The following is a 26,143-nucleotide window of genomic DNA, read 5'->3' as shown; positions in this document are numbered from 1 at the left end:
AGGCCAGAGAGACTGAGACAGGACAGAGAGTGAGACAGGTCAGAGAGTGAGACAGGTCAGAGACTGAGCTGCTCTGCGTGTGTGAGGACCGGGGCTGACACTGAGACTGTGGCCTGGGTCGAAGGGAGTGAAAGCCAAGACGCATCAATCACCATCCCACTGAATAGAAACTCAATTCATACATTGAGATTCATGGGGAGTCTTCACTCTCACCCTCACACTTCATGAATGACTGGAATTGGAGCCAGACTAGACTAGACTAACCCCCAGACTGGACAAAGGGTGACCGTGTCTCTGCCTTTAGGACCCCTAGACTCTGGAGCGACCTGCCTGAGGATATTAGGCTAGCAAGTATCAGTATTTTCTTGAATCTCTTCTTAAAACTCATTTTTATAGACTAGGCCTTTAATTGACGCTGCCCTTATTCTAAACAGTTTATAATAATAATAATAATTATTATTATTATTATTATTATTATTATTATTATGCTATAAACTATGTTGCTCTAGAGCTACCTCGTCATCTACTCTACGACCACAAACCACATTAGCATCCTGTAGCCTGAACACCCCACACACAGACCTAATATTAGCTGACACTAGCGATCACTGTCATCCAGAGAGACTTACATTACAGTACGTTTCGCATAAATTTTTAGCGATTGAGGGTTCGATTGCAAAAAAAGGAATGCAAAACGTATGCACTCACTGCAATGTAGCCTACGTCTCTCTGGATAAAAGCCTAAACTAGAACCCACAGCCTAAGCGTTGTTAGCGCCATGCTCTACCCACCACTGAGCCACAGTTTCTGTCTTCTGGGACAGACAGACAGACAGACAGACAGGGTTGTTTGAATTGAATTGTAACTACAGGCCTAGACTACACAGATGAACGGCCACCGTACCATCGGTAAACAGGCCTGTCCCTAGACCTAGACCCAGGCCTATAATAACTAGACCCAGGCCTGTCCCTAGACCTAGACCCAGGCCTATAACTAGACCCAGGCCTATAGATACCTAGACCTAGACCCAGGCCTCTTTAGACCCAGGCCTGTCCCTAGACCTAGACCCAGGCCTATTTAGACCCAGGCCTGTCCCTAGACCTAGACCCAGGCCTATAACTAGACCAAGCCTGTCCCTAGACCTAGACCCAGGCCTGTCCCTAGTCCCAGGCATGTCTCTAGTCCCAGGCATGTAGCCTGTTCTCCTCAGTCCTCTGACTGGAGAAGTGAAGTGGGGTGTCTGGGTCGCTCTACAGCTACACCCAGGGTGTCATTTCAAAGCCATATCTGGCGGCTTGAGTAACAGCTTGACGAGATTGCCAGGTCAATACACTTTAAGCATAGCCTAACCCAATAAAGCACTCTCCGATGAATAACACAGCCTAACCCAATAAAGCGATGAATAACATCATGCTTTTGTGGGAAAGCGTTCCACAACACTACTTTCCTGAGTGGCCCACGCACACGCACACACCGTCACACACCGTCACACACACGCAAAAACAATATAATCCACTTAGGCCAGGAATAACAACAAAGCATGAGATTTGAAAGTTTCAACTAGAAACATACGGCACCATATTATCATACATATTATTGTAGAATGCTTGAATGCACCTGATGATAAAAAGACTGCAAAAGCTAAAATATTTGTGAGAAAAGAAATAAGGGCTCAAAAAAGTACGCGTACCTATCATGGGGAAAGTGAATAGTGATCTCAACATTATCGAACAGCAGCTACAAGAGAACAGGTTGTCAGGACATCTCACCTTCTTCCCTATGGAGCTCGTCTTGGAGAGGCAGGAGCGTCCCAGAGACTGGTACCCCCCTACCACCTCGATCTCCTCCACTGCGGGGTAGCGCTTCTTCAGCAGGGAGCCCAGGTTAGCGTAGGGGGCCTGGGGTGGCGTGGAGGCCGGCTGGGCCCCCGCCGAGGGCTCCTGGGGCTCCGGGGAGCCGGGCTGGGGCTCCGCCCTGCGTTTAGGCACCACAGTGAAGGTGTTCCCCTTCCGCTTCTGGACCACAGGGCTGGGGGGCTCCACCTCGATGTCATCGATGTTGGTGATGGGCAGCTGGTCCACGGTGGGCTCCTCCGGAGGGGGGGTCTGGATGGAGGGGACGGGGGAGGCCGCCCGGGCCGGGGAGGAGAGAGGGAGGGTGGTGGTGGCGATGGCGGGTGGAGACGGGTCTGGTTTGGTTGGCCTGGCTGCCCTCTCCTCCTCCCCCTTCTCCTCCTCCTTCTTCTTCTTCTTCTCCTCTCCTTTCCTCTTTGAGGACGCCGGGGTGGGCGGAGGGGTGAGGGGGGTTGGCACTCCCGGGGCGGGCCCCTCTGCCACTCTCAGGGAGGGGGGGGTGGACTTGACGGGGCTGGAGGGGGGGGTGGACCTGACGGGGCTGGAGGGGGCCGTGCTGCCCGGGGCTGCGGCCGTGGCATGGCGTTTGGGGATGACGGTGAAGGAGTTGCGGGACTGGAGGCGCAGGTTGGCGAGGGCGCGCGCCTGGAGGTCCCCCGCCGGCACCAGGGAGAGGTCCGGGCGGGGAGAGGGCCGGAACTCGAAGGTGGGCGAGAGGGGAGACGTCGGGGTCTGGACCGGGCTGGGGGACGTGGGGGACTCGGCACGGGTACGGGTCTCCGGAGAGCATGGCACCTTGGGTCTGGGGCTGGGGGGCACCTCCGTCGTGCTCTCCAAGTCTCTCTCTCGGAAGTGCTTGGCCTGGGGGGGCCTCTCCGCCGCCTCCTCTCTGGGGGTGGTGGTGACCTCAAAACGCTGGCGGAAGGAAGACACGGACTGAGGGGGTCCGGCGGGGCGGGGGTCCGCCTCAGAGGGAGAGGAGGCCTGTGGCTTTGGTCTGGAAGACTGGGAGCTCTGGAAGACTGAGGAAGAGGAGGGGGAGGAGGAGGGGGAGAACGGTGTTGACTTGCCGAAGGGGGCTCGGACCGGGGAGCCCGGCTGGAGGTGCGGCACGTACTTTGGCACCAGGTCTGGCTGTGGCTTGGGTCGGAGTCTTGGCCTGCTCGAACTGGCCTCCAGGTCCAGGAGGTTCTCTGTGCTGCGGGACTTGGGCTGCAGTTTACCGTAATTGCTGTCGAATTTCTGCAGCATCCGGCTCACCATCCCCTGGCCCTCTCCGGTCTCGTACGAGCCGTCGTGACCGGGTCGACCCAGCGTGCTCAGGTTCTCCTCGCTCCTGCTCAGCGCGGTGGTGTCGTAGATCACCACCTCCTTGGCCCGGATCTCTGTCACTGAAGTGCCCCCCCTGCGGTCCAAGAGGTCGTTGAGGGAGCTGTACCCGCTCACCCCGTTCAGGTTATAGGACCCGCCGCTTTTTAGTCCACTCGCCTCACTCGGGAAGTAATCCGGATCGGACTCGATGATGATAATGTTCTCCGCGCGTATAGTCCGGATCCCGGGCACGGTGCCGTACAGCTCCAGGATGTGCTGGACGGGACGAGAGGAGCTGCTCTCCCGGTCCTGTCGCCTCTTGCGTTCCTCCTTCTCCAGTTTGATGAAGGGGTTCTCCTGCAGCGGGCCTAAGCTCTCCTGCAGCACCAGGCTCTCCGTCTCCGGTCCCTCGCCGTCGTGATGATCGTCACAACACGGTGGGTCTGTGGTGCAGGGGAAGCTGCAGGGGTCTTTGTTTGTTTTCACCGGCGAGGACAGCAGAGCCTCCTCCCCTCCGTGGCCACGCTTGTCTGCGAAGTGCTGGCTGGCTGTCGTGACAGTATAGTTCCGACTGGAGCATGCACCAGCGCTGGTGGCACTCGCATTGTCCTTTTTGGAGCCGTTCGTCCCCGTTACTTCCCCGTTAACCCGCGACGAGCTGCCGCCAGGAGGGCCAGATCCAGGGCCAGGCTCGGCTGCACCTGCTCCAGACCCCCCCCCGCCCTTGGCTTTCCTCCGCTCCAGGATCTCCCGTTTCCAGGCCGGCATCCTCGGACTCTCCTGTCCGGCCTCTGGGCGAAGGACACGGACATCTCCGCCGGACATGATGATGGAGGGGAGGAGGAGAGGGGGGATGTCTCCTCTCCGGGGGGCTTGGAGGGAGGTGGTCTTCCCACGGACTAGAGACGGAGATGTGGAGATCTTCCGCGGCTATGTCTTTTCCGCTGTACCTGCAGCGCCGATTAATCGCGTTCATTCACGCATACATCCCCACGGTTCTCCTTCTTTTCTGTCTTTCAGCCTTTCTTCCGTGCTACCTCCTCCTCCCTCCTTCCCTCCCTCCCTCCTTCCCTCCCTCCCTCCTCTGTCTGTGACTCCCTGCCCCGCCCTCCGCACCTGTAAACCTACGACGTCATCCATAAGTCTTAAAGAAGCCACCTGATTGGCTCCCGTCGGTTTAGAGGCGGTCCCGTTTTCACACAAGTCACCGCCCACGGACAGAAACCACGCCTCTTTCTATTGTTAAACCAGCGAGGAGGACCTGTCAATCAAAAACACTAGGTCCAACCCCCGTTTTACACATTAACCCTTTCAGTGAACACATGATCTTATTTTATTTTATTATGGCCATACAATTAGATTGTCGGTAATAACGTGATTGATTGCATTTGTCAAATCATCAAGTAAAATACGAATATGCACATATAGAAATGATCTTAAAATGTATTTTTAAAAAACAGAAACAGAGGGGTGTAAACTGGTGTGGGGTGAGAAATGTCGTGTCGTGTTTGATGTGACTCGTTAGTGACGCTGGTTGGTGTTCATGGCTGTAAGCTTTCACTAAAACATCCAATGGACAAGCGACAGAGCCGTTCGTATTATTCAATAGGGTCGATGATGCCGCCAGATGAATAATCCTGCTGAGATAAATACATTAGGACATACATGAGTCGGTATTACTGCGGCCTATTCCTGGGTGCAGCGTGTAAGAGATTACTATTGTCCCTCATCAAACATTGATCACCGCACTGTGTCACTGTGAATCCCAATGAGACACCCGACAGACCTTGTCATATAGGCTAGTATCCGTGGAGGAAAAACTGTCTGTCCCATGATGTTATAAACGGATACACTGATGTCCGTGCTCGATGTTATTAAATGGTAATTAGTCCTTTATAATTCCGCTGACATTATGCAATGCAAAATAGTTACCAGGCATTGTAGCCTACCAGTGCGTGTGCGTGTGCGTGTAAGAGAGTCTTTGTACCCTCAACCGAATGAGGACAGTGTATGAGTATGCTGAGAGGGAGAGAGAGAGAGAGAGAGAGAGAGAGAGAGAGAGAGAGAGAGAGAGAGAGAGACAGAGTATGCTGAGAGAGACACACACACACACACACACACACACGCACACACACTATTTTAAGAACGTCACACTTCACTTATACAGTTCATTCTATCAGATGTTCCGTGAGTAAAACCACAAGGTATATGTCGTTCATCTGAGCAAAGTCCAAAACCAATAAAACACAAGTCGTTGCTGTGAGAGCTCTCAAAAATGTGTAGATATACTGTATTTGATCGTCGTTTATGAGTAATTATATTCTACTAGTCCCGACAAGTGAAACTAGACGGAATCCTGTGTACACATTCGGATCACCTTGTTGGAATAGGAACATAAGACCTAGTGATCAGTACAAAATGGTCCAACTGTTCAATAAAACAGAAATTGTATTTTCCAAAATTATACTTTTATGCAGCTAGAGCTATGATATCACTGTTTATGACATCTCCTTCCATGAACTCACTCCCCTGTGAACTTTGCCTTTATTATGACTTGAATTGCCATGCCTTGGATGGCCTTGCCCAGTGTTGGCTGAGGCATTGGAAACTCATCACCACGCCCATCTTCAATGTAAACAGCGACACCTTGTGGTGAAGCTCAATCATCGCAAGAGACAATGGATAAAGTCTCTGTTTGACTGATAGCGTCAACTGATAGCGACCGAACAATAACGTTTAATTAACACTTTGACGAGTGTAATAATACAAGACAATCTTAAATGTTGATGGTTTATTTACATATATATACAAGCAACAACAACAAGGGTACCAAAACAAGCAAACAAGGAAAGAAGAACAGACACAGTGCCAGTCTCACCAGATTCAAATGACAGATTCAGTTGCTTAGTGTCCCTCCCTTCCCACCAACGCATTTCACATTAGGAATGACACTTTTTAAAAGATAAAACGAAGCCACGGATAACATGCTTAAACAATAGGATCATAACACCGACCGAATACAATAAATATGAATGAACGGACATCAATGTTCAGGTGGAGTGCCATGCATTGCAGAGCCGAGGACTGCCCATGGAGAACACGCTGTCCCCCTGTCTGAGGAAGACCGCAGCCAGGACCCCCCCCCCCTCTCTCACTCTCTCTCTCTCTCTCTGTTGCTTAATACAAACCGACTACTTCCCCAACCAACAGCCCTTATATTCCATCCATCCCACAGTGTATGTGTTAAGTAAACCTGGATCTATTATGGCTGGTTATGCTCTCGTGACATGACTGCACCCACCCACTCCGCCCCCCCCCCCGTTCCCCCTGCCATGTTGACTACACCGCCCCCTGTCCTCAGTAGACGCGGCAGCCCCCCCCCCCCCCCCCTTCCCCTCCTCCTTCCATGTTCACCACACCCCGTCCCCCCTGTCCCTCGATGGACGCAGCAGTCAGCCACCCCCCCCGCCCTCAGGCGCTCCCAATGTCGACTAAACACCGCTCCGCCCCCCCCCCCGCTGTCCCTCAGTTGACGCGGCAGGCGCGGATCATCAGCAGCTGCAGGAGGATGAACAGCGGGGAGACGATGAGGCCGAACCAGAGGTCGCGCGCCTGCTCCTGCTCGGCCAGCTTCTGGCACAGCAGCACCTCGCACACCAGCTTCAGGCTGAGCACGGTGAGCACCCACAGCAGCCGCAGCACGGCCAGCCGCTTCTCCTTCTCCTGGTACAGCCGGATGGACACGATGGCCGTGAAGTAGGTGCTCAGGCCGTCGGCGGCGAACAGCGGGACGAAGACCAGCCACCAGCTCATGGCGGGGGCGAAGGAGTCGGCCCGCAGCGCGACCAGCACGCTGAAGACTAACAGCGCCCCCAGGTGGAGGAAGAGCTCGAAGGTGGCGAAGCCCAGCCACTGGACCAGCTCCCGCAGGGAGAACAGCATGGCGACCTCCTCCGCGGGCGGTGGGGCGGCGGCGGTGGTGGTGGGCGGTGGGTGGGTGGGTGGGAGGGACAGAGGGAGTGGAGACTCTTCTTCAACCAGAGAGGCTGACCGAGAGGCTGAGTCACCACTGGCCCGACTCAGACGATCAGGCGGCGACGTTCCGGATTCAGGGTGGGAGAGTGTGGAGGAGAGGAGACATGGACGTCTTAAGCAGGAATCCACCGAGGGCCCGAGAGGACGAGGAGGATGAGAACTGCTGCACCGACAGTTTAGGATAGCTGACGATCACATGTTTGAGGATATCAGAGGGGGCAGTGTGCTCATAGCGGAGGGCAGCATGCTCTTCACTGGGGACACGGTCATAGAAACAACCTCTTCAACCTGAGTGGAAAGAGAAACGTACAATTCAAGGAAATGAACCACCACATTGCAATTCACTTACAGAAATGCATCATCATCATCACACTATTGGAAACATCGACACAGGGCCCTACTTCCATTAGGGTAGAGAGCAACATTAGTGTGTTGGCTGACTGAAGGTGGTTGAAACAAATGTCCAAAATCATTTGGTACATCATCGTTCAGAGGAAAACGGAAATGGCCGTTGTTACTAACTGTGAAATATTATGATTGTATCAACGGTGGAGTGATGATGACAGATGAAGTCGCCACATCATTCCTTTGCAGTCAGACATTTCTGTTTCAGCAAAACATAGATAGATCTAGATCTAGAATCAATAATCATCATAGAATCATCTAGAACATAGATAGGTAGATCACAAGAGTTCAAACGGGACTACGAAGGCATCTTTCTAGCCAGGACACAACAGCACAGTTATGATCAGAGAGGCTTGTTAGCTGACTGACACAGAGAAGGAGGAGGAGGGTCCTTTCAGCAGCTAGCTTAGCTAACGTTAGTTAGCACCTCCCTCAGACCCACACTGAATCAGTCTGATGAATATGATATATAGTCGTATGCATATGTTTCCCACTCTGTGTGTGCGTCCCAAGTGTTCAAGTGGTGTTTACCTTAACGGAGGCCAGGTAGTTGATGTTATTTGTAGACTGCTTCATTCAATAACGGGTCAGACTTCGGAAGGCTAGGCGAGCTGCTGGCTCGAATGTTTTCCTCCCTTCAAGTCGATCTGATTACGTGTATCGCGAGAGTTGGACTTTGGAGCGTTCGTGATTTAATTGTACGGTGGCCTGGACGTCCGGTTTGTCAGTGACTTGTGCAAAGGAAGAACACGGGGGCGAACTGTACAAGGGTAAGAACAGAACTGACATTCATTGGTTTGTTTGTGTGAAATTAACTCTCGTTTTTAACATGTATGCAATATTATAACGTCACGCCAATGTTGTTTTTGTTTGTTTCGTTGTACGGTAATCGTGTCATTCGTTCGTCCATACATGTGAGCTGAAGTTGCACGTTTTCTTGCTCATCGTAGAAGTTTGTGCTGCAGCATTATCATTTGAGGATTAATAAATCATATTTGTTAGAGAAGTCAATCGCCCGAATTAAGATTTTTGAGTAATGAATGGAATTAGTTCAGCTGCGACCTATCAAGAACTATCCTCATTCATTTAGATTTTAAATCAAATGCTTTTTTTTGTTAGTTACTGTAGCTGCTTCACGGTCATTTCATGCATGTAGTATTTATGCACATTGTCCACTAAAGTTCAATTAACTTATCTTACTACTAGTCATTATTCCCTAGGCATCATAGTTAACAAATAAGTGAATCATCAGTCATCATAGGAACATTACATCTATGCTAGGACGAGCCATTGGCACTCAATGCTAGAAGAAGGAAGTAGGCTATTATTATTATTATTATTATTATTATTATTATTATTATTACTATTATTTATGTATTTATTTCCAGTAGAGGAACTGAACAGGGGGGTAGTGGGGATGAAGAGGTCTTTAGGAGGGACGATTAGGGACAGACCCTGAAGAGATGGGTCTTCAATCTACGGCAAAAGATAGGTACTAGTGAGTGATGTGTTTTCATATTGTGAGCAATTACTTTTGCTCCAGCTGTGTGTGAACCTGCAATAACAGAGCTGTCACTCCGGGTCAGGCCGTTGTTTAGTTAGGACTAAACTCATATTACGCGTGCTTGGTCAGTGAATGTGACTCAGGAGGCTGAAGCAGAAACGTGCCAACATCATTCCAACACGTCTCAGAACTGTGCCGTGCGAACAAAAGCCTTAGCAGCAGACTTATTTCCCCCAATGTGTGTGTTTCTCTCAATTTCCTCTCCTCTTTTCTTCTCTTCTTCCCAGGGCAATGATGCAGCCGGTCGAGTCTCTCCTCCACAGTGGATACTTCCACCCGACCCTCAGATACTGGCAGACCTGTAACTCCGATCTGAGACCGGAGAACCTCATCTACCCCATCTTTGTCACGTAGGTTACGGTTCTTCAGGCTATCACAGCGTTAGGCCTGAACGGAATGTTGTGGTGATGCACGTGACAGAATGTCTCCCTGTTTTCAGTGTCATGTTTTTGTGACACATCAGTTTGTTTTCTTGTTGTCTTCTGTGACAGTGACAGTCCAGATGCTGTGGAGCCTATTGCCAGTTTACCAGGACAGGCCAGGTAAGTGATGTTAGTGAGAGTGGGTGGGTGTGGGGTGGGGGGGGGGTTGGGGACTGTGGCCTCCAGATAAACACTGTCGGGCAGGGTGGATCCAGAGCCGACACACTGGACTGAGATAAGAAGAGAATCCGTTGGTTCTTTGTCCCTCACAACCCTCCCTCCTGAGGCGCCATTTTGGATACAGTTCTACTGAAGCACATTCCTCCACGACACTGGGAAACGACCCTGACAACCACAGAATTCCTTAGTTTACTCAGTTAGATTCTGTTCTGGTGTGATGCCATGGACAAAACCAGCATGTTTTTATGGGGATCAAATGCATTTCAATGCATTCATAAGGAAGTTAGTGTTATTCTAAACAATGACAAGGCACCTGGCAGTTTGACTATTTCATTCATTTCCCTGTGTTGCTCAATCAATACCATTCTTCTTCTTCTCTTTTTTTTGTTTTTTTGTGGTAAACCTCAGGTATGGTGTGAATAAACTGGAAGACATGCTACGCCCCCTTGTGGAGAACGGCTTGAAGTGCGTGCTGATTTTTGGAGTGCCAGCAAAAATCGAAAAGGTAGACTACTTAGCTGTAAACAACAGCGCCGTTTCTAGCCACTAATGTAGAGTTCAATGGGATGATGCCTCCTTCTTTACACCCTCTTCCATCCTTCCATCCTTCCCCCCCGGTCCCTTCAGGATGAGAGAGGGTCGGGTGCGGACACAGACGACACTCCGGCGGTGCTGGCGGTGAAGAAGATACGGTCTCTCTTCCCTGACCTAGTGATGGCGTGTGACGTCTGCCTGTGTCCCTACACCTCACACGGACACTGCGGTTAGTCGCTGTCTTCTATCTCACTCCCGTCACTCTGATTCACACCCCACAATGCACTGTTGCACACCCCACAATGCACTCTGATGCACCCCCCCCAATGCATAGACTGTAGATCAGGGGTGTCCAACTTGTTTTGGTCACAGGCCGCATTGAATCAAATGCAACCTCACGTGAGCCGGAAAAAAGCTAATCTACATTTTAGAGTGGCCTTTTATTGTGACCAGCCTAAGGCACACCTGTGCAATAATCATGCTGTCTAACCAGCATCTTGATATGCCGCACCTGTCAGGTGGATGGATTATCTCGGCAAAGGAGAAGTGCTCACTAACACAGATTTAAACAAATTGGTGAACAACACTTAGAAATAGAAATAGGCCTTTTGTGTACATAGAAAGATGACAGTGTCTTCTGTCCATCTCTCAGGTATCCTGCGTGGAGACGGCACTCTGGACAACGCTGCCAGCTGCATGCGCCTGGCGGAGGTGGCGTTGGCGTACGCACGTGCCGGTGAGTCTCCTCCTCCTCCGCGGGGGTATACTTAGACCCTTAGTTTGGCAGCCTGACAGCCGCTCTCCATCCCACTGCCTCTGGTGGATGTTCGTCTTCCTCTCCTCTGGACTGGTTTTGTAACAGATGATATTAACTCTGTTCTGTTCCGTTCTGAAACTCAGAACTACACAGATACTGTAAGTTAACCAGACAGATAAGATAGCCAGACTGTGTTTACCACCTCAAATTAATTAATTTATGCCCTGCCAAATCCATGTTTAGAGGTAGCTAGCTAACATTACATTGATCATACTCGTTGAGAGAGGACGCTGGCGTTGCTTGTTTTCGCCGCTTCTCTTCTTTTTGGTTTCTTTTTATTTTACTACTCGATCTTTTCAGTTTGTAAAGCGTCTTTGAGTGTCTAGAAAAGCGCTATATAAGTCTAATGTATTATTATTTTTATATTCTGTGTGGTCTAAGATGCTCACCTATCTTCTGCAGTAGATTGAAAACCCATCTCTTCAGGCTACATCTTAACTGTCTCTTCTAAAGACCTCCTTATCCCCACTACCCCCTGTACAGTTTCCCTACTATAAAAATATTTGATTTAAAAATTTATTTGTTGTAAGTTGCTTTGCATAAAGGGGATTGATGACGGTAAATGTAAAAGATGCTGTGTGGTCTGAGGTAATATAATATATATATATAGGCCATTTAGCTGACGCTTTTATCCAAAGCGACTTACATTGCAGTAAGTGCATACATTTCAGTATATACGGTCCCATCGGGAATCGAACCCTCAACCTAAGCGTTGTTAGCGCCATGCTCTACCAACTGAGCCACAGAGGTCTCTCGCTCCTCTCTTCACAGGCTGTCACATCATCGCTCCCTCTGACATGATGGACGGGCGCGTGGGAGCCATCAAACAGGCGCTGATGTCCAACGACATGGGCAACAAGGTAACAGACGGGAGCAGAGAGGAGGACACCATTCGTACCTGAGCAGCGTGCTGCTAACGTGTTAGCTTAGAAACACTCACTACACACTGTCTTATTTACTACAAAGTAATCTGTACTCTAACTTAGAAACAAGGGGCATATGCTATAACATGAGAAGACTTTTAAAAGTGGTTATCTTGCTATTTTACACCAAAAGCGAATCAATAAACAAAGAAGAAACCATCTCTGAATCCTCTCCTTCTCCTCAGGTTTCAGTTCTGAGCTACAGTGCCAAGTTTGCCTCCTGTTTCTACGGTCCCTTCAGGTAAATAATGATTCTTCTGACCTTGTTATTAATCTTATCAGGCATGAACTGACCCGTCTGTCGTCTGTGTACTGTCCTCAGAGATGCTGCTCAGTCCAAGCCAGCTTTTGGAGACCGGCGCTGTTATCAGCTTCCCCCTGGTGCAAGGGGCCTTGCGCTGAGAGCTGTGGTGAGTGTGCGTGTGTGCGTGTGCGTGTGCGTGTGTGTGTGTGTGTGTGTGTGTGTGCACACTACTGTGTGTGTTAGAGGAAAACACTTGAGACAGCTGGGTGAGATAATGTTGTTGCATTTCTCAGGACCGTGATGTGAAGGAGGGGGCAGACATGCTGATGGTGAAGCCAGGACTGCCTTATCTGGACATACTGAGGGAGGTCAAGGACAAGGTCAGTAAACTGTAGTTTCTGAGTTTTCTCATGATCTCATGTGATGTATGTGACAAATACAGTTTGATTCGATTTTATCTTTACACAAACGCCAGCTCTGTCTCTCTCACCATGACAACCATCCTCTACCCTCCTCCAGCACCCCAACCACCCCCTGGCAGTGTACAACGTGTCGGGGGAGTTCGCCATGCTGTGGCACGGCGCCCAGGCTGGGGCGTTTGAGCTGCGCACCGCTGTGCTGGAGTCTATGACCGCCTTCCGCAGGGCAGGTGAGAGGAGAGGGTCTGGGGCAGAGGCCTGGGTCTGGCCTGGGGCAGAGACCTGGGTCTGGCCTGGGTCTGGCCTGGGTTTGGCCTGGGTCTGGCCTGGGTCTGGCCTGGGTCTGAGGGAAAGGCCTGGGTCTGGGGGGGAGACCTGGTGACCTCCATTGTCGGTTAATAAAGTCACCCGTGGCACTCTAGAATGTTGACAATTTGGGCGACTTTGTTCACCCTCAGCACTAAATGAGTTAACGTTACTGCCTGTTCCACTCCCAAAGGTTATTGTGTTCTGGGGTAAGATTATCTTAGATGTACCACAATAGAATTGGCCACAATTTTGTCCTAAAATTGTTATTGTTAATAGTTAGTCTATTTTTCAAAAAGTTGTGTCATCACATGATGTTTTGCAGAGGGAAAGAGTTTTGATTATAGCACCTTTTTTAAATGTCCTACATTCCTCCCTCTGCTCCAGGTGCTGACATCATCATCACCTACTACACACCTCAACTGCTCACCTGGCTGAAAGAGTGACAGACCAAAGGATGGACAGAAGGGTGGACAGATGGATGGACATCCCTTCTCACCCAGCTGTGCAAGGCTGAATTACACTTGACAAATTGGGTCTACTCAGACCAAGCTGACATTTGAGAGTAGGCAATCTAAATACATTCATTTACAGTGGCTATTATTTTCTGTATAACATAACGTTATTTCTAATAGATTATGCAAACTGTTTTTGTTATATCACTTTTTGTGATCCAACCCATGTACAACAACGTTCTCACCAAAGAAAGTCTCATGTTAATGAGATTAGCTACTTTCATGAGGTGATAAGCTACTTTCACGAGGTCTATCAAATAAGCTCTGAAGGGCTAATTCTGGATGAAAAATCATAGAATGTAAAAGCTATTATGTTTATTTTATCGAGTCTATCATTTGCGATAATGGATGTAGGTCTTTCCTAGACTGTTTCTATTCTGTTGTTTTGGAGCTGACTTGGTTGTAAGGTTGGTTTAAGAAACCGTTAAAGCACTTATTTACCCGGTGTAGATAGAGGTCCTATCCAAGATAAGATATATTTGTTTGGTAACAGCAATAAAGCTACAATTGAGTCTCACTATCGCTTTATTGAGTGATCTTTGTTTGATGACTCTTGATGATTTCTTTCAATACATGTTTACATGTTCAGCAGACATCACCTGCACTCTGGGGTTTTCAGACATATCCACTTCCCAGTCAGGGAGTTGACAGATGAGTCGTCATTATCAGAGTACAGAGAAACGGCGCCCTCTAGTGGCTGAATACAAAACTAGGCGCTCGACTGAAGAATTATTAACGTATTTCAGTATTCTGAAAATGCGTCCTCCCATAGTCCCCTCATAATAACTGATTGGTAATGCCTACATGCCTAATCAGTGAAACTGTTAAGGAAGGATGCATTTTCAAAGAACTAGCACATAATATCACATCTCACATCGCCCCTCTGTCCCAAGGCCATCTAAGAGGGGTTGTTGTGACTGGAACTGGATGGAATTCCACTGGAGACTGTCCTCACCTCTCCTAGAACATTAGAAAACCAGGAGAAGAGCATTAAGAGAACAGAATAAGGCAAAGTGCAATACATAAAAGCCTGCAACACGTATATATGTGTTGATAGGTCAAGATTATGAAAGAAACCACCTAAGCCCCTGCTCTCTGTAGCAAGATCAGTAATTTCTTTTAAATCTCTTCTTAAAACTAATTTTTATACGTAGACTTTAATTGATGCTGCTCTTATTCTTTTAAATATGTTGTTTTAGCTGTGTAAAGCACTTTGTAACAGGCACTTTATAAATACAGTTTATTATTATTATTATTATTATTATTCATATATATGTGACCCTGAGAAACACATACCTGTGGCCAGGTACAGTCATCCTGTTGCTGACTTGACCTTCTTTGAAGAGCAGCAGCAGTCAGCCATCCTGTCAGCTACATAGGACAGTGCTGAGGAAGGACAGCATGTGGATTTACTGACAGTATGACGCTGATACACCAGTCTTGTGTGTGTCTACGTTGTCATATTTTCTACTTATTCCGTATTACATGTTTATTACAACATATTTGTTTTTAAACTAAGAGAGGTGATACAGTCAGTCACCACCTATGGAATGTGCAGCTTTCTTTCCATCTTGTGCCACTTGTAGATAGATTATAGACTTGGCATACAGTATTGTAGAGACAGTTCAGTTTGTACTCATGAATAACAGAATCCAGTGCTTCTGCAGCCAACAGGGCAAGGTGACACCACCTCTATCAGGTTTCAACTCCTTGACCCACTACTTCATTACATGACCAATTTGGCTTGAAGTCTAAAGTCTAAAATATGTCATGGACTGATTATATACAAAACCTTGTTTAAATGAAAGGTGGTTCATCGATGATTTAACAAGATTTACAATCATTTATAATTATTAAGTCTTTTTTTTCTTACCACTGAATATAAGTCACAGCATGTCTGGAGGATGGAGGATGGTCACTGCTTGAAGCCACTGCTCCCTGGATTGAAGAAGAGTGTTCAACAAGAGTTGTTTTTATGATATTCAACACTATGTGGTTGTTGCTGCTGTCCTGCTCTTCCAGCTGTTGTGACTACCATTGACTGAACCTGTCTGGTGCCATAAAAAAAGCCTCCAGGCCTCGAAAACGGTGCTTATAGCGACATCTGCTGGTATTGAGAAAATGACCACTGACATAAGTCCTCACGGCATTCTATATGACATCATAGATGAATTCTATATGACATCATAGATGAATTCTATATGACATCATAGATGCATTCTATATGACATCATAGATGCATTCTATATGACATCATAGATTAATTCTATATGACATCATAGATGCATTCTATATGACATCATAGATGCATTCTATATGACATCATATATGCATTCTATATGACATCACAGATGCATTCTATATGACATCATAGATGCATTCTATATGACATCATAGATGAATTCTATATGACATCATAGATGCATTCTATATGACATCATAGATGAATTCTATATGACATCATAGATGCATTCTATATGACATCATAGATGCATTCTATATGACATCATAGATGCATTCTATATTACATCATAGATGAATTCTATATGACATCATAGATGCATTCTATATGACATCATAGATGCATTCTATATGACATCATAGATGCATTCTATATGACATCACAGATGCATTCTATATGACATCACAGATGCATTCTATATGACATCATAGATGCATTCTATATGACATCATAGATGAATTCTATATGACATCATAGATGCATTCTATATGACATCATAGATGCATTCTATATGACATCATAGATGCATTCTATATGACATCATAGATGCATTCTATATGACACCATAGATGAATTCTATATGACATCATAGATGCATTCTATATGACATCATAGATGCATTCTATATGACATCACAGATGCATTCTATATGACATCACAGATGCATTCTATATGACATCATAGATGCATTCTATATGACATCATAGATGCATTCTATATGACATCATAGATGCATTCTATATGACATCATAGATGCATTCTATATGACACCATAGATTAATTCTATATGACATCATAGATGCATTCTATATGACATCATAGATGCATTTTATATGACATCATAGATGCATTCTATATGACATCATATATGCATTCTATATGACATCATAGATGCATTCTATATGACACCATAGATGAATTCTATATGACATCATAGATGCATTCTATATGACATCATAGATGCATTCTATATGACATCATAGATGCATTCTATATGACATCATAGATGCATGCTATATGACATCATAGATGCATTCTATATGACATCATAGATGAATTCTATATGACATCATAGATGCATTCTATATGACATCATAGATGCATTCTATATGACATCATAGATGCATTCTATATGACTGGGGCACGGAAGTGCGGTATCCAATCGGTTTCCAATGCGTTTCCAGTGGGGTACAATCGTTTTTAAATATGATGCAGGTGATTCATGGTGATGTTTGCTAACTATGTTGATAATGACACCCCAAACTCATGAAACAGTTGATTGAAACATAAAAATAACAACAACAGCGAATGTCGAAAGTGTCCAAATGTAAACTATTTGTAGTGCTTGACTTTTGTACTTCTGTAGAGATGCGACTGACTTCTGTAACTGTACCCCAGTAGAGATGGGTGGTTTCAGATTTCCAGGATGTTAACGCTTCCAGCTTGAGTACCTACTCTCCCAGATTGCAAAATTATGGTCACATTGCCTGGAGAGACTAGCTGATCTGGTTTGTATTTGATTGATTGATTGAAAACCTTTATTGTCCCCAATGGGGAAATTTTGTTGTCAAACAGCTCAGTTAGGGCAGAAAACATTCAATACAGAAAACAGAAACATTCAATAAAATACATAAAACAGTGCAGGCTCAATAAGTAAAAAGTTCCAAAAGTTCCAGCTCCAGGTCTCCCCCACCCTGCAGGGCCTGGTTGTAGAGTCGGAGTGCAGCTGGAACAAAGGACTGTCCAAATCTTTTTGTACTTTGGCGGGGGAGAACAAATCTGTGGCTGAACTTGCTCCTCATCCCCGCCAGCTCGCAGTACATCGGGTGGGAGGGATTGACCAGCATGGCCGCCAGTTTTTTCCCCATCCTCTGTTCTGCCACCACCTCTAGGCTGTCCAGCCCGGTCCCCACCACAGAGCTGGCCTTCTTCACCAGTTTGTTTAGCTTCGCAGCATCCCTGGCACAGATGTTTCCACCCCAGCAGGCCACGGCGAAGAACAGAACGCTGGCAACCACCGACTGATAAAACATTTGCAGCAGCTTGTTGCAGACACCGAAAGACCTCAGCCTTCTCAGGAAAAACAGTCTGCTCTGCCCTTTCCTGAGAAGAGCCTCGGTGTTGTCAGTCCAGTCCAGTTTGTTATTAATTTGTACTCCCAGGTACCTGTAGGAGTCCACCCTCTCGACTTCCACCCCCTTGATGGTGATGGGGGCTGGGGTCCTTCTCTTCCTCCTAAAATCCACCACCAACTCCTTTGTTTTGCTGGTGTTAAGCAAAAGGTAGTTGGTGTCGCACCACTGCACAAAGCTCTCCACCAGGGCCCTGTACTCCTCATCCCTGTCGTCTGTGATGTAACCGACGATAGAGGAGTCATCCGAAAACTTCTGCAGGTGGCACTGGTCGGAGCTAAACTGGAAGTCGGAGGTATAGAGGGTGAAGAGAAAGGGTGACAGAACAGTTCCCTGGGGGGCACCGGTGTTGCACACCACCACCTCAGACTGACAGTATTGAACTGGACTGAGCGATGGGAGAATGTGCTCGCAATTTCATTGGATGTTACATTCCCAGAACCCTCCTCCCCACATGCCCGTTAGAGTGATGAGATAGTTTTTATAGTTGTCTACACTGGCGGACTTAAAGGGGGGGCAGGGGGGGCGACCGTCCCTCCTGGTGCCCCCACGGTTATTGTCTTGCTTAAGTGCCCTTTTGAGTGACAAAAATGCCCTTTTGAGTGGCAAAAAAGAGAGGATGTGCCCTATTGGTGCCCCTCCAATGGTCTAAATGTGACCATGTGCACTGATGGGGTCCCATGTTGTGCAGTAGGTGCCCTTTTTTCCTTTTTGCCCCTGCCCTTCAAACAACCTGAGTCCGCCACTGGTTGTCTATATGCTAGTTTGTAACATTGAAGAAGAAACGGGTGGATGGAAGAAATTATTCTATTAATATTTGGCATTCATTGGCTTGAGCAAATTCTACGACAGAAGTGTGTGGTGTGCAAACACTGGGGGAGGTGTTGTGCCCGTGGGAGATGACTGATGCCTAGTATCACGAGTCAAAGTTAACTGCTAGAGCAGCAGGCACTAGAGAAGCAACAACCGAATAATATAAAACATCATCTGTCATGTCATTTACAGAAGATTGCATTTTAAGGGGGTGTGTGTGGGAGAGGCTGATGACTGAGAGGAACCAGTGTGTTGAGTTGGCAGGGAGGGACGTGACCAGAGGATCATGGAGGAGTTGGTTTAATTGTCAGTGGCCAGAAGCCCACAGATCTGACGAGTTACACAGACTTGAAAACTTTTTCTTCTTCTGGTAGTTGACCGCCAGGGGGCAGTCTAACACTTAACACAAATGTGCGGGCGTGCGTGTGTGTGTGTGTGTGTGTGCGTGTGTGTGCGTGTGTGTGTGTGTGTGTGTGTGTGTGTGTGTGTGTGTGTGTGCGTGTGTGCGTGTGTGTGCGTGTGTGTGTGTGTGTGTGTGTGTGTGTGTGTGTGTGTGTGTGTGTGTGTGTGTGTGTGTGTGTGTGTGTGTGTGTGTGTGGGTAGGGGGGAGGGAGATGCGAGTGGAATGTGTATAATATTAAGCAGAGGCTAGAAGACAGAGTAGGCATTTCTAAGTGACATCACTGCAGAGCACAGACATCCACAGTCCCTCTCTTCTGTTGACAAGGTTGTGAGGACATTTGATTATAGACATTCTAGACATTAGATAGATAGATACTAGATAGATAGATAGATAGATAGATAGATAGATAGATAGATCTAGAAGAGCTGTGAATGTTACATCAGCAATCCAGTCCAAGTGTTTTAAAGGTGTGTGTGATTGGCACCCCTTCCCATAGACCAGAATTTATGAGATGAATATCTGAACATGAATATCAATATGATATGTACAGTATGATTATGTACAGAACAATGGCAATAGGGCTTGAGGTGTGCTACATTTATGTAGATGTATAATTAGTTAGACACCAATATATGGTATGTGAAAACAAGCAGTAGTGCAAAGGTTAAATTGAAGTCAAGAGTATCGAGTAGGTGGAGTCTGAGCAGGAAAACTGCTCGTTTGGTTGACAAAATCATTTAGATCGGCACAGATAGATAGATAGATAGATAGATAGATAGATAGATAGATAGATAGATAGATAGTCGTGGAAATAAAACAATATATACCACTCTATTTATCTATTTTCAGTGAGCTAGTTCAGTGCTGTACGTGCGCTGCGCACGGACCGAGCTCGCGTGCACCCGTTATTCAGAAGGTTGGCCACACACCGGCATGACGATGAGATCTGATTGGAGGAGGGCCTGGGACCTTCCAGACGAAGCAGGATCTCGGGACATCTGATTGGAGGAGGCCCGGGCCTTCCAGACCGAAGCAGGATCTCAGGACATCTGATTGGAGGAGGCCCCGTGGCCTTCCAGACGGAGGAGGACATCTGATTGGAGGGGGTCTGGGCCTTCCAGACGGAGGAGGACATCTGATTGGAGGAGGCCCCGTGCCTTCCAGACGGCGGAGGACATCTGATTGGAGGGGGTCTGGGCCTTCCAGACGGAGGAGGACATCTGATTGGAGGAGGCCCGGGCCTTCCAGAAGGAGGCGGGGTGACGGGGGGAGTCTCTCTCTGGTCTAAGCAGTCAGCAGTCTGGCTGTACTGCACATGTAAATGGGGGGCTTGGCCCCGGGCCACTAACTAACCGTCAGAATTAGCTCATTGTTAAGATTTCCAGTCCTACCTAACCCCAGTCAACGGTCTTGGTAGTCGAAGTGAAGGCAGCCTTGTACGGGGGGGGATCTCTCCCCTATAATAAGGCTGCTTTATTATTTTTTTGGTCAACTCGGATTGCTGATATCTGTCATTGTCTGCAACATTGTCTTTGCAGTATTCAACGGAGACGACTATCGGGAGCGAGGCTTCGGTCTGTAAGTAGCTCTGCTTAAACCCTGCAAACAGGGACCCTAAAAGTCACCAGCAAGCAAGCGATCTAGATTAAACATGCAAAGTCGATCTCTTCGTTTAACCAACAGTGTTGTTATTTAAGCAGGGCTGTTAGAAGTAGTGATATGTTGGAGAAAGTCCAGTTACCTTGCTGTTATGGGTTATGGGTTAGGTTTAGTGACGTTAGCTATAGCTACTAGGGACCCTGGCCAAAGCTGGCATGGATGGTGAATTTCTTCTGACATTTAACCAGCACAGCTTCGGGTTTTTTCCTGCAGCAAAAAGAAAAATGTCTTTGTCTCACCCGGCTAATAACGTTAGCACGGCAGCATGTACATGTACAGTCGAGTTGATGCATGATCGGATAGTGTCATTATAAATCAGCTACCACACAGAGAACGTCATCATTACAAATGTTCATGATCAAAGCGACACTTTAAATGAATGTGCAATAACACTATGTGCAATATGACAACCCTCGGGTACATAAGGTTCAGAGAATAGGAAATGTTAGAATAGGTATAGCATAGCATAGAGTACAGCACAGTGTTTTATTTGTATAGTATAGTGGATAGTGTACATAGCCTTTATTTATGTAAACCAGCTCTTTTCCCTTCTTGTTTTTAGTTTTTTTCCTAGCACCAGGGGAGCCCCCCCTCCCAAATTTCGTTGTTTGGTACCTGTACTATATCAATGACAATAAAGACCATTCATTCATTCATTCATTCATTCTAATTCGTGATTATGGCACAATAGGGCACCGGCAGGTGGACCTATATTTAGACACGGAATACTGATGAAGTCATACATTGTCTGCCTGCCTGCTGCATCGATGCATTTGATAAGCACTGTCGCATTGCTGTGCATTGAAATCCATCTCATTTCGGTAACATGTTCTCATGCACATCATGCCAGTGTTCCATTTGACACTAAAAAAAAACTCCTTTCCATCCCCTAGCGTTCCCTGCTGGCTCAGATGGCCAACACTGCGCTGCAGGAGGAGCTTTCACAGAGAATCATGGTAAGATCTAAAGGCTGCATTTCAGAAAGGTTTAGACTAGACCCCCCATGTGTCGCCAATGCTGCCTGTGTCGGTGGTGACCTGAACAGAATACAGATTTAGTCACATGCATATTGTCTTGAGGTTAATAATTGTCTGTTGCAGATGAGGTAACTTGCTACAATGTTGTCTTCTCATAATGTGTACAGCTATGAGTTTTTAAAGGGGAGGAGTATTGTCAATGGAATCTCGTATTAAATCATGGTCATGGATTCATGGATTTGTGTGTGTGTGTGTGTGTGTGTGTGTGTGTGTGTGTGTGTTTTCTGCGTGTGTGTCTGTGTTTTCTGCGTGTGTGTGTGTGTGTGTAGGTAGGTAATTGTAGATAGGTAGAGTAGACCCACTATCAAATCACAGCAAATAATCAAACTAGCACAAATCTGATACTCTCACTGTAACAGTAACCGACATCCACTGTCCCCTGACCCAGTCAGAGGAGTGACAGCAGCTCCACCACAGCCTGAGCAATGCCCTGATGCAGTGGCTCCTGCTGCTAGCCTGCTGCTAGGCTGCTAGGCTGCCTCCAGACTGTGTTGGAGCTGTGACAGTAGGGGTGTGTCTCCAGGATCCTGTCTGTAGCTGTGTGGGTTCAGTGGGTTCAGGCGTGCTCAGTGCAGCGGTCTGACGTGGGGGGGGAAGTGTGACCTTGTTTGACTGGAGCTGCCTGGAGGCGCTCCAGGCTGCAGCGAGGAGGAGGAGGAGGAGGGGAAGTGGAATGGACAGGTTTTAGAAACAGGTGGCTGCCTGACTGTACTGTAAACCACCATGTGCATTTACTTATATATACAAAAAAACAAGTCATGCAAAAAGAAGGAGGGCAGATAAGCAAGAGATAAAGCAGCGTGACTCATGCGAGAATTATGGGATGGCCGGTTCAGTTGTTTTCATTCCCCCGCCACCCCCCCCCCCCCCCCCCACCCAGACAAGAGAGACATTTCCAGGGATTTTTTTGTTGTTTCTTGTTTTCATTCTAGGTTGCCACACATTGGCACTGGAGGCATGTTATCACCCTCAGGGGGTGATACAGTTGATAGTGTTTAGTCTTTTTTGATTTATGTTTTTGACATAAGTATTGATGTCAGCCAAATTTGTGTTGATGTCTGAGTCTGAGAATGGTCTAAGCTCTAGGGTCATGAGTCGTTGCTAGGGTCATGAGCCGTTGCTAGGGCCACTGGCCCACCACCGGAGTAGGACATTCATCATAATTAGGGATGCACCGAAATTATTCGATTTCAATATTTTGGCTTGACTAGCGAGTGTGCGATTTATTATTATTATTATTATTATTATTATTATTATTATTATTATTGTTATTATTATTGTTATTGTTATTATTATTATTATTATTATTATTATTATTATTATTATTATTATTGTTATTATGTATTTCAGTTTTTCTAAATAAAAGTTCGAACATTTTGATTGGTGACTTGTTCCCCCTTTCACCAGCCACTGTCACAATTAACATAAAGTATATACCATTTCAAACACGTAATTTTGATATTTAGAATAATTATAATTGTACATGAATAAGCATATTACAAGCATGAATACAAAGCTAAATGTGTTTAATTTATGCAATGGTACAAACATTTATTAATTATTAATTAATTAAAAAATAAATTAAAAACTGCCGGTACGCACTCGGTATTCGGCCAAGTGTTTCCTTCATTTTGGTTTCGGCTTTGGCCCAGAATGTTTTAGGTGCGTCCCTAAAAACCATCAATGGATTCGCTTAGTTTGCCTTTTCTTATAGCTTCTCTCTTCCCTGTAGGTACCAGATGAACCATAATGGAGGAGGAATCCCTGAGGTAACAACATTTGATTGACACATTTTTTTTAATGACTTTGATGTAATTTAACTGTCAAGATAAACTGTAAAACAAATTCAATTCATGTAAGCAGCGCCTCCTGAAGTATCGCAGAGACATTGTTACACGTGTTATAAGACAAAACTACAGCTTTACTTTACACGCTGAAGAACAAGGTGTATTATTTGTTCATCCTGTAATTGAAATGCCTTATGACAAATCTCCGTGTGTCTTTACCATGTTATTATGCACTTTGCCCCTTTGTGTTTGAATCAGAGATGACTGCAGTTCCCCGCTGCCAGCGAGACCGATGGGCAGCAACAACAACACTCATCATTCCTTTCCTCTGACATGGGAGAAGTACGCTCTCACCTTAAAGAACGAATGGAAAGAATAACTCCTGTATTTTTCTATGTTTAGTTCAGTTGTGTGTCTGGGATGGAAGAGATGACGACTCCAGTGTCGTCCCTTTCTCTGTCCATGTGATTATTAACATGTTAGAAACGTTCGGGACTCTAAGCCTTGTTGATATGTTTGTTCTCTTGGAGGGGAGCAAAATCCAGATGACACAGCGCAACTTAGTACAGACAGACATACCTGACAGACAGGTAGACTGACAGAGAGACAGGCAGACAGGCAGGCAGACAGACAGGCAGATAGACCTGACAGACAGACAGACAGACAGACAGACAGACATCAGAGAGACAGACCAGACAGACAGACAGACAGACAGACAGACAGACCTGACTGACTCACTGACTGACTGACTGACTGACTGACTGACAGACAGACAGAGACTACAGGAGAGACCAGACACGTGTCTCTGTTTACAAACTCCACAGATGGCCAAGTAACTTGCAGCAGCATGTCTTCCATTTATCCACAGAACACTCTTTAACAGCCGAATCCTCTCTCTCTCTCTATACAGTTACTCTCAGTTCTATCTGTGCACTCTACACACACACACACACACACACACACACACACACACACACACACACACACACACACACACACACACACACACACACACTCACACTTATACTCACACTTATACTCAAGTGTGTGACATCTCTCACACAGTATTGAGCTGTATGGTGGCACACCTGCAGACTCACACATCTGCCACCTCTAGACATACTAATTCAACTACGGTATCACTACACTCGCTATCACAAATTCCTCACGGTAAAAACATTGACATCAATGTCTCTACTACTTACATACTCTACAGTATTTACTGAGGCTAAGAGTCCCCTTTTATTTTGTCCTTTTAGGTAGTAAACGCTTCGTAGTTCATTATTTTTTAACATGTTTATTTTTTGGTTTAAGTAGGTTTGCTTTTTAGTTTTTTAGATTGTTTCTGTTGCCAGTATTAAACCATGATGTAGACATGTACGCTGTGATGTATAGAAGTAGCTGTAGAAACGCATTTGTTTCCTTGTGGTAAGTGATTGAGATGCTGCCACCGATTTGAGACACTGATGAATGGTGCTATTTTGGACTTTAATCTCCTCCTTGGTAAGGTAGCCGAGATGGGTTTTATTTCATATTTTCATGTTCTAAGAAAGGTGTTGGTTCTCTGTTGTCTGGTTGTTGTAACTTCTGGTCAGGATTGGCTTTTTTTCCCCCCTGTGGTTTTCTGTGCGGCTTTCTCATTGGATTCAAGGATGAGGAGAAAAAAAAAAAAAGAAAGATAAACTTTCATGGTCTAACGTTTTCCTGAAGGAAAGGATTCCATGAAAAGATGATCCAAATCCACCATGTTGATGGGAGCAATCACAAAACTGCAATTGTTAAACACAATTAGTGTAACTGTAGGACTGGTCCGAGGGAGAGGGTGTGGTACCCCAGCACAGGTCACTTTTAGAAAATACCATTCACTTTTTGAGTTTGTGTGTTTGACAGACAATCTCAAAACCAAGAGTGCATTTCCCCCCCCCGCTTAGTGTGTTTGTGTAACCGAGCGCTCCTAAGAGATTCGCGTACTTGTAAAGAAACTAATGAATTTGTTACAGGGAAACTCCACAGAAATACACCACAGCACTACGTTAATGTTAGATTTTAGATTGTCCGCTTCAAGTTGCTTAAGCATGAGTCAACAGTAGTAGTGGTTGTTTAAGAGCTCTTCTATGGCAAGATAACTTGTGATGAAATGACGTGCGTGTGCGTGTGTGTTGTGTGTGTGTGTGTGTGTGTGTGTGTGTGTGTGTGTGTGTGTGTGTGTGTGTGTGTGTGTGTGCGTGCGTGCGTGTGTGTGTGTAGTCCCAGCCTGAGAGGGTTTGGGTTCAGGATTTTTCCTCATCTCCTTCTTCACCAGCTGGTTCTGACGTAGTCCTACTGGGTCTACTGGGTCATGCCTGACATTAGTCAGTGTGAGACCAGAATCACATGATGCATATAATCTTGTTGAAAATAAAATAAAATGCATATTCCAAACGGGGCACACATGTAGCATAACGTTATAAAACACAGAGAACAATCTTTTTCATTGATGTCTTTTTTGAATGATTTTTTGTAAATCCATGTGAGACACTTACTTTGTTATAAAACACAAACT

General features: G+C 46.3%; 3 protein-coding genes and 1 long non-coding RNA gene across 4 annotated transcripts in view; 2 read left to right on the top strand and 2 right to left on the bottom strand.

Annotated features, from left to right (window-relative positions):
* Window positions 1-3,989, bottom strand: part of tprn (taperin) — a gene marked incomplete at both ends in the record, with an annotated part of 25,442 nt that extends 21,453 nt beyond the window's left edge. Inside the window, one exon of the mRNA XM_080529662.1 lies at window positions 1,770-3,989. Coding sequence (XP_080385788.1) covers window positions 1,770-3,989 — 2,220 coding nt within the window. The remainder of the gene's footprint in view (window positions 1-1,769) is intronic.
* Window positions 3,990-6,689: 2,700 nt separating this feature from the next.
* tmem203 (transmembrane protein 203) lies at window positions 6,690-7,106 on the bottom strand (the record flags this gene model as incomplete). Its single annotated transcript, XM_080528853.1, has 1 exon — window positions 6,690-7,106. One exon carries the CDS (start codon window positions 7,104-7,106, stop codon window positions 6,690-6,692), a length of 417 nt encoding a protein of 138 aa, XP_080384979.1.
* Window positions 7,107-8,325: 1,219 nt separating this feature from the next.
* Window positions 8,326-14,027, top strand: alad (aminolevulinate dehydratase). The gene is made up of 12 exons (XM_080528851.1): window positions 8,326-8,374; window positions 9,396-9,518; window positions 9,660-9,710; window positions 10,179-10,275; window positions 10,398-10,533; window positions 10,957-11,040; window positions 11,893-11,981; window positions 12,230-12,285; window positions 12,367-12,454; window positions 12,582-12,668; window positions 12,808-12,937; window positions 13,401-14,027. The coding sequence occupies exons 2-12, from the start codon at window positions 9,400-9,402 to the stop codon at window positions 13,457-13,459; spliced, it is 996 nt and encodes a 331-aa protein (XP_080384977.1). The 5' UTR covers window positions 8,326-8,374; window positions 9,396-9,399; the 3' UTR covers window positions 13,460-14,027.
* A 6,381-nt stretch (window positions 14,028-20,408) lies between these two features.
* LOC308155527 lies at window positions 20,409-25,278 on the top strand. Its single transcript, XR_013937405.1, has 4 exons — window positions 20,409-20,696; window positions 21,671-21,733; window positions 23,547-23,583; window positions 23,860-25,278. It is a non-coding gene; the product is annotated as an uncharacterized lncRNA (long non-coding RNA).
* The last annotated feature ends 865 nt before the right edge of the window (window positions 25,279-26,143 follow it).

Source organism: Nansenia antarctica (genome assembly GCF_963989245.1).
Source record: "Nansenia antarctica genome assembly, chromosome: 4".
Classification (NCBI taxonomy): Eukaryota; Metazoa; Chordata; class Actinopteri; order Argentiniformes; family Microstomatidae; genus Nansenia; species Nansenia antarctica.
The sequence above is the reverse complement of the archived record's forward strand: the minus strand, read 5'-3'. Positions and strand labels throughout refer to the sequence as shown.